The 16,826-nt window shown below is 39.8% G+C and overlaps 1 protein-coding gene across 2 annotated transcripts in view; it reads left to right on the top strand.

The window, feature by feature from the left end:
• The window catches only part of LOC132405011 (WD repeat-containing protein 7), a 574,145-nt gene that overhangs the window by 376,542 nt on the left and 180,777 nt on the right, over window positions 1–16,826 (top strand). For both annotated transcript variants that reach the window (XM_059989685.1, XM_059989684.1), the window contains one exon: window positions 14,838–15,024. In XM_059989685.1, the coding sequence (XP_059845668.1) occupies window positions 14,838–15,024 (187 nt within the window). The remainder of the gene's footprint in view (window positions 1–14,837; window positions 15,025–16,826) is intronic.

Here is a 16,826-nt window from a genome sequence, read left to right as displayed (position 1 = left end):
GGTAGAGGAGGCCATGGACAGACATGGAGTGGGAGTAGTCTGTGGAATTGAAGTGTGTGGCCACAGGGAGATCCCACCACTGCTGGAGGACTGAGCGCTGGTGTTCGGCGAAACGGTCTCCCAGTCTGCGGCGGGTCTCCCCAGTGTATAAATGGCCACATCGGGAGCACCGGATACAGTATATCACCCCAGCTGACTCACAGATGAAGTGTTGCCTCACCTGAAAGGACTATCTGGGACATAGGAGGGTGGTGAGGGAAGAAGTGTGGGGGCAGGTGTAGCACTTCTTCTGTTTGCAGGGATGAGTGTTTGATATTTAGTTGTTTGCCTGTTCTCCATCTCCCTCCGGTGCTTCCCCCCTCGCCCTTTCTTTCTCCTGAGGTCTCCTGTCCCATGATCCTTTCCCTTCTCCAGCTCTGTATCACTTTCGCCAAACACCTTTCCAGCTCTTAGCTTCATCCCACCTCCTCCGGTCTTCTCCTATCATTTTGCATTTCCCCCTCCCCCACTACTTTCAAATCTCTTACCATCTTTCCTTTCAGTTAGTCCTGATGAAGGGTCTCGGCCCGAAACATCAACAGCGCTTCTCCCTATAGATGCTATCTGGCCTGCTGTGTTCCACCAGCAATTTGTGTGTGTGTGTGTTGTTTGAATTTCCAGCATCTGCAGATTTCCTCGTGTTAACGCGTTGCACTGTTTGTTTTGATGTTTGATGCACATATGACAAATAAAACTAATCATCTTTACATCAGAACAAAAATTGAATTTGATTCTAAAGCATGCAATCACTAACAGGCATTGATACAACTTCCAGCTCTTTATATTTGATCTCTGTGAAGGTCACCTGAAATTATACATGTCTACACAGTACCCAAGTAAATGCAATAATATTTCTTCATACAATAATTTTATGTTTTAATGCAGTTTCTTTTTATTGGATCCTAATTAATTTTCCATTCAAAAAATGTGTAATGTTGATTTTGTGTAAACGTGATGATGCTATCCTGTCATGCAGAGGAGATTTAGAGTTCATGGTTTGACCTGCAACTAATCTTAAATTGGCAACTGGCATCTTTTTTGTGATAGAATTTGTGTAAGAATGTGTGTAATTTTTAAATAATGCAATGGGTTAAATTTCACACTTGTGATCTACTAATACTAACTGAATACTGATGAACACACACCATCTTCAACAAACAAGCTGCCAACTGTGAATTCAGATTAGCATAGCTGCTGCATGTTCTCTTCCAGATAATGGGCTCAAAGGTTAAGAGCAAAAGATCTCAACAGCTCCAATCAGCAGTGCTTTTCCAGAGCTAATTACCTCTTTACTGTGCTGACTGTAATGTGACATGTTTATTGCCTTAACTAACAATCATTAGCTTAGTTGATGTTTTGTCAATATTAATTCATTCATTTAAGTCAAGTCAAAGCTTAAACAAAGATGTCTGTTCTCAGAAATGGGCAGTAGAATAAGGACTGTTTGTTTTGATCCTTTCATGCATAAAATAAAAAAAACTTAAGGTTGTAATGCTTTCTAAAGTAATTTTATTTCTATGTTTAAGGTCTAAAATTACTTAAGTATGTTTAGGTTTCTCTTTTATAAATTGCTGGACCAAACATTTCTATATATTTATTTTCAATTACCAATAAAAACACTTTTGCCCTTTATTTTATTTATTTATTGAGATATAGCATGGAATAGGTTCTTCCGGTCCTTCGAGCCGTGCTGCCCAGCAATCCCCCAATTTAATTCCCTAATCACAGGACAATTTACAAAGGCCAATTAACTTTCCAACATCTTGGACTGTGGGAGGAAACTAGAGCACCTGGTGAAAACTCGGGTGCTCACAGGGAGAATGTACAGGCAGGAATTGAACCTGGGTCATCTGTACTGTAAAGCATTGTGCTAACTACTATGCTGCCATACCATCCATTACTATTTAATTCTAAATTCTAAATGCCAAAAAATGCAAAGCAAGATTAGAGAAATGCACACAATTGTCTGATTTATTAATTTGTCGTTACAAAACAGATCTTCTCCAGGCCCATAATGTTGCATCACAATGCATCTGATATGGTCATTCTGTCAGAAACCTCAAGCAGGTGGTACTGGTAAAAATGGTAGTTCCTTGGGAAGATCTGATTTAGGAGGCCAAGTACCAGGAGCTGGTAGAGCAGTACTAGAGACAGAGGTAGAGGGCATGATGTGAGCCTATAGAGATGGGCACAGAGGTTTTGCTGGCTGCTTGTTATGGGGAACCAACTCTGTCCTTGGCATTACTGGGGCTACAAAGAAAAGAGCCATTAGGACTAACTCAGAGGCTGCTGATGGCTATGGACCAAGAGGTGTGACCTGTGGACACAAGCCGGGAAGGGAAGTGGGGTGGTGTGGTAATGTAGTGGTTACTGTTACACTTTACTACACCAGTGATCATAATTGGAGTTCAATTCTCACGGTTGTACATGAGGAGTTTGTATGATCTCCCCAAGGCAACGTGGGCTTCCTCCAGGAGCTCTGGTTTCCTTCCGTATTACAGAGATGTACAGATTAATGTTAGTAAGTTGAGAACATGCTAGGGTGGCAAGAGAAGAGTGGCGACACTGGCAGGCTACCCCCAGAGTACTTTCACACTGTTTTGGTCATTGATGCAAATGGAGCATTTTGATGTACATGTGACAAATAAAACTAAGCTTTCAAATCACCAACAAGACCCAATTACAGTTGGTTTTCAGTCTTATCGTAAACCTACAACGATGCAGGTGATGAGGCCACCATCAGTCAGGGGTGACCATAGATATTGCTTCTTAGCTGTCTAGACACAGAAGCCTGGGCAGTATGATATAGTGAGCAAGCTGTCGCTCATGTAGCAAGCTCCCCCTCTCCATGCAGTTAATGAACCCAAAGAAATGGCAGAAACTGTACAGTTTGGCACCAGCAGTCACAGGAGTTGGCAGTCTGTGCTGAACTCAGCATAGATCTCTCTTATGGACTCCAGCAGCAGACTTTTCCTTAGGGTTTACCCCCGAAGCCTTCCCTATGAGTGGGCATAGCCATGAAGCAGTGGAGGTTTGAGGTCGGAGTTTTCCTTCTAGATGAGCTGCCAACCACGACAGATGAGCCCCATCTGCCCGAAGCAACTGGTTTTAAGGCATTTGTAACCCACCTTCTCCCCTTCTCCTGTCCGTAGAAACAGTTCCACTGGGCCTAATAATTAAGCTAGGTGCGCTGGACTTGGTTGTCAGAGGCTATTTGACACGCACACCATTGGGAGCATTTAATAGATAGTGGGAGCTTGTCCCCATTACCACCCCAGCATATAACAACCTTAAGGAACCAAACCAACAATAATGCAACTAAAATTAGTATAAATCACAGAGATTTGGGACTTTGAATTTGGTGCTCTGAATTTGGTGGTGGCAGCTTTTTCTATTAATACTTTGCTCAGTATTGAATAGATGACACATAAGTAATTACAATCAAATTGATTTATCCTGTCAATGTAAACATCTCCTGAATACTTCGTTCCTCTCACTTTAACTCCATCCCCTCAAGTATTTGACCATTTCTATTCTGCAAGTAAGACTCTGTCTACCCTACTGACCTGCCATACCATTGTGATCTCATAGATCAATCCTCATCGATCCAACACACCACAACAAATTCCTAATACAAGGAAATTTGTATGGTGAATAAAGTTAATCCTTGATATTTCTCCTTTCCGATTGTTTCAGGCACCCACAAGTGCCGAGATTGGCCTATTATCAAATGCCCTTTGCTGAATATCCACCATCATGGTTCTTGTGCCTTGCAACAGCACTAGAGGCAGTCAAGACTGTCGAGCGATGACCGGGTTATGTCATTGCCGGATAGAGTTGTGGGTTGGCAGCAGCAAAATAAAGGGATCATGACAGAAAGAAATCTTGGTTCATTTCCCTAAAGAATAAAAACCCTGTATCACACTGACCGGTAATTTCAATAGAATTCTCAGATTTTGTGGAATTTGGATTTGTTTTAATTACATTGTTTTAATTACAGCCAGGATACTCCCGTGTCCCTGCGATAAAAATGTCCAAATGTTTGTCCCTTGAGATATGTTATCTCTGCTTCTACTGATATAGGGTAAAGAAATTTCTGTAGCACAGAAATCTATGTTTATATCCTCCTTCTATGACACACATTCTTCAGAATGGCAGCCTATCTATGATTGGCAGTTTCCATGGTTTCAAGCAGTAGTTTAATTCTGTTACTTGGAACCATCACTAACTGTCCATGTGTGTGGCTGGGTTGAAGGGAGGAGAGAGGAACGGGCTTATTTTGCTGTTGTTGCTTTGTTGCTTGCTGTGTTCTGTGTTGTTCTGCTGAGAATTGTGGGCATGTTATATTGGCACCAGGATGTGTGGAATCTCTTGCGGGCTGTCCCCTGCATGTCCTTAGGTGCATTGATTGTTAACACAAATGACCCATTTCATTGTATGTTTCAATGTGCATGTGATTAATAAATCTGAATCTGAAACTAAATCAAATTCTACTTAACAAATGAACATTTGAGTGGATTTTTACCGTGAATGCAGCTCGTTACAAAATATTTTCTGTAGCAGATAAGAATGAAAAAGAATTTTGCAAAACTCCAAGCTTTGTTCAAGGGAATTTGTGATATGTGGAAACCTTTTTAACCTCTTTCCTGACCAGGATTTCTAATGTGTAATCAAGGCAGGAACTTGGTCAAGTTATTTAAGATTCAACTGCATTTAGGTATCAAGTTTCTTTTACTTTGGTTGAACTTTTTTTTATCATGTTTGTACTTTGATTCTGTGTCTTTTTGGAGCAATGACGATGGTACGTGATTGCTGGAAGAGTTTTTCCTTTCTTTCCAATGAGCCTTATAGCCACTTGTTGCTGTCATATTACCATTTACTAATCTGAACAACCACACATTTACAATGGAAGGACTACATCTACAGAATTATAAAGTTGTGTTTAATATTCTAATAGTTATAACAAATCTAGAGCAGTACAAAAGTCCTGGGTGGTGTTGGATCCTTGTGTTTTTGTGATCCAGAGGTTCTTCAGGAGGCACTAATTAGGCATAAAACGAACAAAGAAGGACAAAGAAAAGAAGCCATGATTGTCTTGTACTCAGGTTAGAGATAAACAATATTCCAATGATAGCAATTAGCCTATATAATAGCCACATTCAAGTAGCATGACATCTGCTGCAGAAAAACTAGGAAGTTTCTAAAGAAATACAGAATCAACTATAATGCAATTGCTGAAAAATTCACTGAACAATTACACATATACTGTATAGATGATAGTATAAAACTATAAGCAATAATAGAAAAGTTAAACTACAAGAAAAATACAAAAAGAAACAATTCTCCACCTTAATGCAGCAGTGCCTCACAGTTGTGAAAATGATAGATTTGTGATAAGTCACGTCCAGAGAATCCTGGATGTCCACGTCTCATTGATAAAGCTGTAAAAGTTTTATCCAGATTGGGTCCTGCATCTCATTGATAAAGCTGTAAAAATTTTTATCCAGATTGGGTAAAGCTCATCATAGTCTTGCCCCAAGGATGTTAATGAAATAGCTTTTGTTTTTTTTTAACTATAGCAGATGTTTACATCCATTTACTTTATTGAAATCAAATAAAATTCAGTAGATTGTCGAATGCGTCCAATTCCTCAGATTAAGTATTTTCTTAAAGAGTAAGCTACACAAACTTAGATATTGATTTTCTTTTTACCTTAAATAATGTTTTTGCTACTAATTGCTTTAGAAAATTCTGCTTTTTAATTGCCTTTATTATTTTTGTTCTTACTAGTTTTCTATAGAAACTCGAAAATATTTCTTTCCCTATTAAACTGACGAGAGTTTAATTCAGCATATAGTTTTGGACCAGTCAGCATGCATTTGTAATGGAAGACCTTTCCCACTGCTCCTTATCGAACTGCATGAACACGTTCTTTATCATTGTTTTTATTATTATTTTGGCTTTGTTGTTATTTATTTTAAGAGAATGTTTTTGGAACAGCATAAACATAAAACATAGAGCATTATAATACAATACAGTATCTCCAACCCTTAATGTCCAGTATTTTGCATTTTAGGATGTCTAAAGGACAACGTAGAAAGTTATCCACGTATACACTCAGTGGCCACTTTATTTGGTAAATCTATACAATGTCTCGTTAATGCAAATATCTAATCGGCCAATCATGTGGCAGCAACTCATTCACAATAGCATGCAGAATGGTCAAGAGGTTGAATTATCATACAGATGAAACATCAACATGGAGGAGAAATGTGATCTAAGCGACGTTGACCATGGAATGATTGTTGGCGTCAGATGGTGTGATTTGTGTATCGCAGCCCACAAGTACTGCCTTGCTTCTGACACCAACATAGTATCCCCATAACCTACTAATCCTAACCTGTCCATCTTTGGAACGTGGGAGTAAGCCAGTGCACCTGGAGGAAAACCATTCAGTCATGGGGAGTATATATAAACTCCTGACAGATGGTGTTTGGAATTGAACCCAAATGACTGACACTGTTACGCTACTGTCCACCCACAAGGCTACCATACAGTTTATTACAGAAATATGCTGCTGTTCTGAGGACTGATTGATTGCATTCCAATTAATAACCACTTCTGGGATATTTCTGGGAATTATTTCTTATAGTTCAGCATTAATTATCAGTGAACTATAAGGGAGCAACATATTTTAAAGCAATGCCTGAGTAGCCAATAATACAGAATAATCACCACAGGGGTAGTGGTAGAGGCAGATACATTAAGGATGGTTAACAGACTCTTAGATAAGTGCATCGATGGAAGAAAAATGAGGGTGATATGAGATGAAAGAGTTAGATTAATTTTAGAGTAGGCCAAAGAGCATGTACTGTGCTGTACTGTTCTATGTGTTATCTTTAGTGAGATAGTAGTGAATCTGTTTAATTCATTGCCACAGCTGACTGTGGAAGCCAAGTCATTGGGTATATGAAGGCCTTTGAGAAGGTGCCACACATGAGGCTGCTTACCAAGTTAAGAGCCCATGGTATGACGAGAAAGTTACTAACACAGTAACTTTGCCGGAGTGGTAGGAAGCGGTGAGTGGGAATAAAAGGATCCTTGTCTGGTTGGCTGCCTGTGACTAGTGGTGTTCCGCAGAGGATGGTATGGAACCATGCCTTTTTATGCTGTATCTCAATGATTTAGATGATTGCTATGTTACCAAGTTTGCAGATAATACAAAGATTGGTAGAGGGGCAGGTGGTGTTGAGGAAATAGGTAGGCCACAGAAGGACTTAGACAGATTAGGAGAGTGGGCAAGAAAGTGGCAAATGAAATACAATGTTGGAAAATGCATGGTCATGCACTTTGATAGTAGAAATAAATAAATAAATGTGCAGACTATTTTCTAAGTGGGGAGAAAATCCAAAACTTGAGGTGCATACGGAGTTGGGAATCCTTGTGCAGAACACCCTAATGGTTAACTTACAAGTAGAGGTGGTGGTGAGGAAGGCAAATACAATGTTAACATTCATTTCAAGAAGTCTTGAATACAAGAGCAGGAAGTGATGCTGAGGCTTTATAAGGGTCCAGAGGCAGTTCACCAGGATGATTCTGGGAATGAAAGGGTTATCATATGAGGAACATTTGATGGCTCTGGGTCTATACCCGCTGGAATTTAGAAGGATGAATCGGATATCATTAAAACCTTACGAAAGGCCTAGACAAAGTAGATATGGAAAGGATGTTTCCCATGGTGGGGGAGTCTAAGACAAGAGGGCACAGCCTCAGGTTAGAGGATGTCCATTTAAAACAGATGCAGAGAAATTTCTTTAGCCAAAGGGTGGTGAACTGATTGATAGATTCTTGATTGGATACGGCATCAAAGGTTACGGGGAGAAGACTGGCAAATGGGGTTAAGAATGGAAAATAAGAATCAGCTATGATTGAATGATGGAGCAGACTTGATGGGCCAAATGACCTAATTCTGCTCCAATGTCTTATGGTCTTATATTTAAAATGGAGATTCGTCAAGACGTCAAAGGTTACGGATCAGATGGCCTAATTCTGTTCTGATGTCTTAATTTGGCACTGCAAGAAATACACACAGTATCTCATTAGGCATTTTAATCCTATATTTCCTATTATATATTTTTATTTAAAAGATAAATTTCTTGGCATTAAATTCAAAACTGTGATGAACGTTGCTTCCATAGCCTGTGGAATGTTTGTATATTTTCTGAAGAAACAAAGCTAGATGTGTCCTACCAATATTAAACCCTTAGTTACTATTGTCAATCCATTCCTGTTGATACATCACTGTTGTCTGTATTTTCATTTTTATTTAATTAGGTTGCTTGTCTATTTTAAGATGAATATCTGTGTTGCACAAATGTCCTCCCCATGCAAGGAAAGAAAATTATTTAGTCTGGCTGCTTCCTTACAGAACTGCCATTTTGTGTGTGGGCTTCAGAATCCAGTGACAGACAAGAAGATGTTAAAGAAACGAGTAATGCAAAATATCATTGTAATATTAATTTTAAAGAAATGGAGCTATTACCTTTTTCTTGTCTTCATTTTGCAAAATGATAGTTAGTCATGATCCTCTCAATATCTATCATTATCTGGTCAGATAATTAACCAGCATCGAGTGATGTTGTAAGCTCAGACAGTAATTCATCCTATTCTTATCTATTAGCAATAACCAAAGGTTTCTGATAAATAGCAGCATAAGTTGCCAATGTTCTATTGAAACTGTTCCTCTTACAGTTTGCTGAGCATGGCAGAAGGATTGGTGAATTCACAGGGTCTGTAGTTCATGACCTAAGGACGCTTTCTTTGTGGGTGACTGATAGTCAACGATACCATGTGTCTAAATTTATGAAACAGAAAACAGCATTTGGAGCCTTTTTGTTTGGAAATGCTTCAACTATTTCCAATGCGTTAAGGAAAAAAATCTTACCTCTCAATTTAATAACAGGATTTTTCATTCTGCAATTTGGACATAAATTCCCTCATTGTATTTTGCCAAAATGACATTTTGTCTCTATTTTATTTTTAAATGTTTTTAAAACTAACTGATCAAATTTTGTTATACTGTAGATGCCTAAAAGGTTTCATAACCAACTTTCATACATTGTACTCTCAAAGGCCTCTTTATTAGTTTCATTTTATGCTTAATTAAGTGGCCACTGAGTGTATGTTCATGGTCTTCTAATGCTGTAGCCCTTCCACTTCAAAGTTCAATGTGTTGTGCATACGGAGAAGTTCTTCTGCACATCACTGTTGCAACACGTGGTTATTTGAGATACTGTTGCCGTCTTGTCAGCTTAAACCAGCCTGGCCATTCTCCTCAGACCTCTCATTAAAAATGCATTTTCACCACAGACTGCCGCTCACTAGATGTTTTTTTTTATCAAGCCATTTTCTGTAAACTCTAGAGGCTGTTATGTGTGAAAATCCCAGGAGATCAGCAATTTTTGAGATACTCAAACCACCCTGTCTGACATCAGCAATCATTCTACAGTCAAAGTTACATAGATCACCTTTCTTTCACGTGCTGATGTTTGATCTGAACCGAACTCTCTTGACCATGCCTGCATGCTTTTTTGCATTGAATTGTTGCCATATGGTCAGCTGATTAGATATTTACATCAACAACAAGTGTACAAGTCTAACTAATAAAGTGACCACTGAGTGTAAAATATAGATTGTAGCTTTTAACTTGACACAATTTATTTTTTAAAGAATCCTCTACCCCTTGCTAGAATGACAACATAAAGAGAAAGATTAAGCTACATCTTCCCTATTTGCTTGATACAGATTTTCATTTGAAATCCTGATTTTAGCACCAACATTTTCGCAATCATCTTTATTTCCTTATTTTAAAATTTGTGCTTTTACTGACAATCTCTTTCTGTGCTGTATTGTTCCATGACTCTATTTCTAGTTTTTGTAAAGATATGCTTTTCGTTTTAATACTGAGTCTTGAAAATACACTTTCTTTCAGTGAGGCAATTCCAAGGTGTAAAGTATCCCTTTTGCCTCTAATTAGCCTATATTGCTCTCAGCATTTCCTATCCATCTATCTATCTAAATGTTGTTAAAAATTGTAATTATATCTGCCTCTACAGCTTCCGCAGGTTTATCCTTCCATTTACCAGCCTTGATTTGTGAATGTACTCCCATCAGGTGCCTTTTAAACCATTCCACTCTTACCTTAATATCTTTCCTCTTGCACCTTAAATTAACTGCCAAGAATCAATTATATTTGCCCCATACTGTACATTTGTACATACTGTATTAAGAATTTGCTGAGCTGTGTTGGCACAGCATCTAATCTTATGGAGCAGACTCGATAGGCCAAATGGCCTAATTATGTAAGGAATTATATAAAAATAAAGTTAGAAGTACAGATATGGAATAAAATGTATATAAATACTGGCATGTATTTACAATATAAACAGCATTATAAAAGCCTTTCTCAGCTTAAAATTGCCTCCTTAAAAGAAAACACGTTTTTAAGCCTTGGTGTTATGTGTACAGACAGACAGACATACTTTATTGATCCCAAGGGAAATTGGGTTTCATTACAGTCGCACCAACCAAGAATAGTATAGAAATATAGCAATATAAAAACATAAATGATAAAATAATAATAAGTGAATTATGCCAAGTGGAAATAAGTCCAGGACCAGCCTATTGGCTCAGGGTGTCTGACACTCCGAGGGAGGAGTTGTAAAGTTTGATGGTCACAGGCAGGAATGACTTCCTATGATGCTCAGTGTTGCATCTTGGTGGAATGAGTCTCTGGCTGAATGTACTCCTGTGCCTAACCAGTACATTATGAACTGGATGGGAGTCATTGTCCAAGATGGCATGCAACTTGGACAGCATCCTCTTTTCAGACACCACTGTCAGAGAGTCCAGTACCACCTCCACAACATCACTGGCCTTACGAATGAGTTTGTTGATTCTGTTGGTGTCTGCTACCCAGCCTGCTGCCCCAGCACACAACAGCAAACATGATAGCACTGGCCACCACAGACTCGTATAACATCCTCAGCATCGTCCGGCAGATGTTAAAGGACCTCAGTCTCCTCAGGAAGTAGAGACGGCTCTGACCCTTCTTGTAGACAGCCTCAGTGTACTTTGACCAGTCTTCACAAAAATTAGAAATGCAGAATAGTAATATTTAAAATTTGTATTTCTAATTCAAATGCTCTGCAAGGTATAGGAAAATATTGACTTCCCCTTTTATCCTAACTCATAAGCAATGAAGTTGACAATTGTGAATTTTTATGACGTCACCCATCTAGCTAAGTAATCATACAAAAATTGTGGGATAAAATTAGACTATTTCTGTGGAAATTAGAATTCTGGGAAATTAATCTACAGTCCCCAAATGACAGTCAAATTACAATCACTAAACAAGGTAACTTTTGTGTCCAGGTTTGTGGATGATACAAAGACAGGTGGAGAGGCACATAGTGTTGAGCAAGCAGGGAGGCTGAAGAAGAACGTTCACAGATTCAGAGAAGTACATAAGATATAGGAGCAGAATCAGGCCATTTGGCCCATCAAGTTTTCTCTGCCGTTTCATCATGGCTGATCCAGTTCCCTTTCACCCCAAACTCAGTCTTCTCCCCCTATCCTTTCATGTCCTGACTAATCAAGAATCTACTAACTCTGCCTTAAATATACCCAATGACTTGGTTTCCACAGCTGCACATGGCAACAATTTCCACATATTCACCACACTCTAGGTAAAGAAATTCCTCCTTATCTCCATTCTAACTGGACATCACTCTATTCTTAGACTCCCCCACCATTGGAAACACATAAGAAAATGGGCAAAGAAGTGGCAGATGGAATACAGTGGTCATGCACTTTAGTAGAAGGAATAAAAACGTAGATTATTTTCTAAATGGTGAGACAATTCAAAAATCAAAGGTGCAAAGAGAGTTGGGAATCCTCATGCAGAATTCCCTAAAGGTTAATTTGCAAGTTGAGTTGGAGGTGAGGAAGGCAAATGCAGTGTTAGTATTCATTTCAAGAGGACTAGAGTATAAAGGCATGATTGTAATTCGGAGGCTTTTTAAGGCACTAGTGAGGCTTCACTTGGAGTATTGTGTGCAGTTTTTGGACCTTATCTAAGAATGGATGTGCTGACATTGGAGAGGGTTCTGAGGGGGTTCATGAGAATGATTCTAGGAATGAAAGGCTTATCATATGAGGAGCGATTGATGACTCTGGGCCTTTGCTCGCTGAAACTTAGAAGAATGTGGGAGGTGGATCTCATTGAAGACTATTGAATGTTGAAGGACATAGGTAGAGTGGATGTGAAGCGAATGCTTCTTATGGTGGGGGAGTCCAGGACCAGAGGACATCGCCTCAGAGTAGAGAGATGTCCATTTTGAACAAAGATGAGAAGGAATTTCTTCAGCCAGAGCATGGCAGATCTGTGGAATTCATTGCCACAGGCAGCTGAGGAGTCTTTAAGTCATTGAGTGTATTTTAGACGGAAGTTGATAGGTTCTTGATTAGTTAGGGTGTGAAAGTTTACGGGTAAAAGGCAAAAGAATGGAGTTCAGAGGGAAATGGATCCACTATGATGAAATGGTAGAGCAGATTTGATGGGCCAAATATCCTAATTCTGCTCCTATTTCTTAATCGTCTTATTGTCTTAAACAGGTAGTTGGAAGAAGGTATAGAGTGGATAACAGAGTTAAGTTCTTTACACAGAGAGTGATGAGTGTTTGGAATGTGCTGTCTGGGTGTTGGTAGAGGCTAATACATCAGGGACATTTGAGAAACTTAGTTAGGCACATGAATGATAGAAAAATGGTGGGTTATGTGGGAAGGAAGGATTAGATTGATCTTCCAGTAGGTTAAAAGATCATCACACAAAAGGTGGCCTGGTCTGTACTTTTCTTACAAAGTGGTCATTATGTTGCTAAACTTCGGTGATTAGGCCTTCGTTGGTTGTTCAAGAACCAAATGGTTGAAAGGAAGCAGCTGTTATTGAACCTGGTGGTCTATGATAAAAGATTTATAAACCATTCCTCAAAGGGACAGCGGCTACTCACCTGGATTGCTCTGACAGGATCAGCAGACCTTCTACTTCTAACACAGATTGGTTTATTATTCTCACGTCTGCCAAAATGCAGTGGCAAGCTTCTCTTGCATGCTGTTTATTTAGAGCAGAGTTTCCGACCTTTATTAACTGAGGGGTCTGAGGACCCCAGGTTGGGAACCTCTGATTGCTACATCATGTGGCAAATCATTACACAGCAGACTGAGCTAAAATAAAGTAAAACAACACAATTCAGAATAAGGAGAGAAAGTGTAGTGCTGTGGGGCCTGTAGTGTTCCTGTGTTCTATGTTCTAAGCAGGGTATGAAATAAAATCCCACTGTTTCACACATCAGGCCTGAAAGCTGTTTGAAAAGTGATTAGAATTTTATGCATTTATATTTCTCAGCTAATTAAAATAGTCTGACCATGGGTACATTCCTTCTCCTCCAAGTCAGCACTTTACTTAAATACATAAATTCAACATGCTGAGTTAATCACTAAAACTAATACATTCTTCTGGTCCTAACACTCCATAACTCAATCCCCACCGCTGTCCATCTGGAGTTTGTGCACTGCCCCTGTGACCTTTGCCAGAGTGTCACACTAACTGCTACTTGACGTACCCCATGAAAACGATGTAAAAGACAAACAAGGCTACAATGCAATGAGGAAGTATTGTGTTGTTTGTGTTAACAACCAATGTCCCAATAATGTGCTGGGGGCAGCCTGCAAGTGTCATGACACATTCTGGCACCAACGTAGCATACCCATAATATTCAACACAACGCAAGCAGCATCCGCAACAACAACAGAACAGAACGAGACAACAGCAAAATAAACCCCTTTTCCCTCCTGCCATCCAACTGCCCTCCTCACACACACAGAGGCTCCAACCTCTCGCAGGTCGCCTCCAGGTCTCCATTTCTTGGCCCCAGATTCTCTAACCTGCAGACAATCCATACTTTCTGAGACACTTATAAATCTACTTAGCTGACTCAGCATAGTTAGCTTTGCCAATTATCTACATTAACAGCAAAATCACCTTGAAGTGGAATAATGTATTTACAGACCATCTTAATTATCAATTTATCAATCAAAATTTAATTTAGGCTGTAGAATGGTGAAACAAGAAATATGTAACTGAAGACATGGAAATTATTAAAACTATACGTTTTTACTTTCATACACTGATTTTAAGACATAACACCTCAAGACATAGGGCAGAATTGGATCATTCATCCCATTGAATTTGCTCTGCCATTCCATCATTTTCTTTCAAGTATTTATTCAGTATCCTTTTGGTCATGCTGTTGTATCTGTTTCCACCACCATAAGACATAGGAACAGAATTTGGACACTCAACCCATTCAGTCCGCTCCACTATTCAATCATGACTGGTTATCCCTCTTAGACCCATTCTCCTGCCTTCTTCTCATAAGCTCTGATGTTCTTGCTAAGCAGGCATCAATCAATCTCCACTTTAAATGTACCCAGTGACTTAGCCTCCATAGCCTTCCGTGGTGATGAATTCCACAGTTGCACCAGCCTCTAGCTAAGAAAATGCTTCCTCATCTCTGCTGTAAAGGGACATCCTTCTGTTCAGAAGCTGTGTCCTCTGCTCCTAGTCTTTGGTTAAAGACATCCTATGCATGTCCACTGTCTACGCCTTTCAATATTTGATACGTTTCAGTGAGATCCCTCTCATTCTTCTAAATTCTTTTTCTTGTTTTCCTTACCAGGCAAGGCTTTGACATTCCTGCTGCTGCAACCTTCCAGCAGTAAACTTCCGGCACACAGCACAATCCGCAGGACTGCCATTGATTTGATTGGCCGTGGCTTTACCGTGTGGGAGCCCTATATGGATGTATCAGCTGTGCTGATGGGACTTCTAGAGCTCTGCGCTGAGGCTGAAAAACATCTTTCCAAGTAAGTAGAATATTAAAAGAACAGAAGGCTGAAGCAATTTGGAAAAGATGTCTTGATTACAGTGGTTTGTTCCATACTTGTATAAAAGTAACTTCCCTTTCTGCAGTCAGCTGTGTGTTTTTTCACAAATATTCAGGGACTCTCATTAGAAGCTATAAATGAGGAATGAGAAAGCATTTGTTCAAGTTCAAGTTTAATTGTCACTCAATTAAACACGCGTATACAGCTATATGAAGCAGCATTCTCCAGGGCAAAAGTCACATACAAAATTAGCCCAAGATCCTGAGTGGCATGGCCTGAAGATTTATTGTGCATGGGCTATTGTCCTGGAGCCACGTTTATGCAAGAACAAACGTGCAGCAGTTCCTCATCTCGCACTGGGTCAGCCACAGACAAACACAATCCAGCTTGTCTTCCAGGGAGCGACTGTAGAGAGCAGCATTTGTGCGAGAGCCGGACCATAGGTGTCAGTTCCCAACCTACGATGGATTCCAGTGTGCCTGTTGCTTCCCTGTTCTCTCCTACGCTGCCTCCAGTGCTTCATTAGGCAGAGAATTCCACAGATTCACCACTCTCTGGTAAAAGCAGTTCCTCCTCATCTCCTTCCTAAATCTACTCCTCTGAAACTTGAGGCTATGTCCCCTAGTTCTAGTCTCACCAGTGGAAACAACTTTCCTGCCTCTGTCTTATCCCTTTCATAATTTTATATGTTTCTATAAGATCTCCTTTCATTCTTCTGCATTCCAACAAGTACAGTCCCAGGCGACTCAATCTCTCCTCATAGATTAACCGCCTCATCTCTGAAATCAACCTGGTGAACCTCCTCTGCACCACCTCCAAAGCCAGTATATCTTTCCACAACTAAGGAGGCCAAAACTGCACACAGTACTCCAGGTGCGGCCTCACCAGTACCCTGTCCAATTGCAGCATAACCTCCCTGCTCTTAAATTCAATCCTTTTTGGAATGAAGGCCAACATTCCATTTGCCTTCTTGATAGCCTGCTGCACCTGCAAACCAACCTTTTGTGATTCATGCATAAGTACTCTCAAGTCCCTCTGCACAGCTGCATGCTGCAGTGTTTTACCATTTTAACAATAATCTGCTCTTTCAATTTTCCTTCCAAAGTGGATGACCTCGCACTGACCAACATTGTACTCCATCTGACAGATCCTTGCTCGCTCACTTAATTTACTATCATCAGCAAACTTATATACACTACACTTGGCTCCCTCTTCCAGATCGTTAATGTATATCATGAACAGTTGTGGGCCCAGCGTCGACCTCTGCAACACACCGCTCACCACTGATTGCCAAACAGAGTAATACCCGTGTATCCCAACTCTCTGCTTTCTATTAGTTAACCAACCCTCTATCCATGCTAATACATCACGTTCAACTCCATGCATCCTTATCTTATGGATAAGTCTTTTATGTGGCACATTATCAAATGCCTTCTGAAAGTCCAAGTAAATAATGTCCATCTGTCCTTCAGTAACAGATGATGCCTCAGCAGAGGGCCTGGTCCCTGAAAGATCTGTGGCCATGCGGCTCCCCTCTCTGTCAGTCTCACTAGTGTGCAGTATTGCAGTATTATCAATGTCCAGTAGGTCTTGTGATATATAAAAGAAATGCTTCAGACAAACATTTGCACCACTTATTGGACCCGGAGAGGCTACTGCGATTAACTGCACTGTCATCTTACTGGAAAATGACCATATTCTAATTCAGGCAATGCAACAACAGTCATTTTGTAAAATAACATCAAGGTGCTCAACATTTATGTAAAGAAAGAAAATCTGAA

This window comes from Hypanus sabinus, chromosome 14 (assembly GCF_030144855.1).
Source record: "Hypanus sabinus isolate sHypSab1 chromosome 14, sHypSab1.hap1, whole genome shotgun sequence".
In the NCBI taxonomy this organism is placed as follows: Eukaryota; Metazoa; Chordata; class Chondrichthyes; order Myliobatiformes; family Dasyatidae; genus Hypanus; species Hypanus sabinus.
This window is presented reverse-complemented; position numbering and strand designations above follow the sequence as displayed.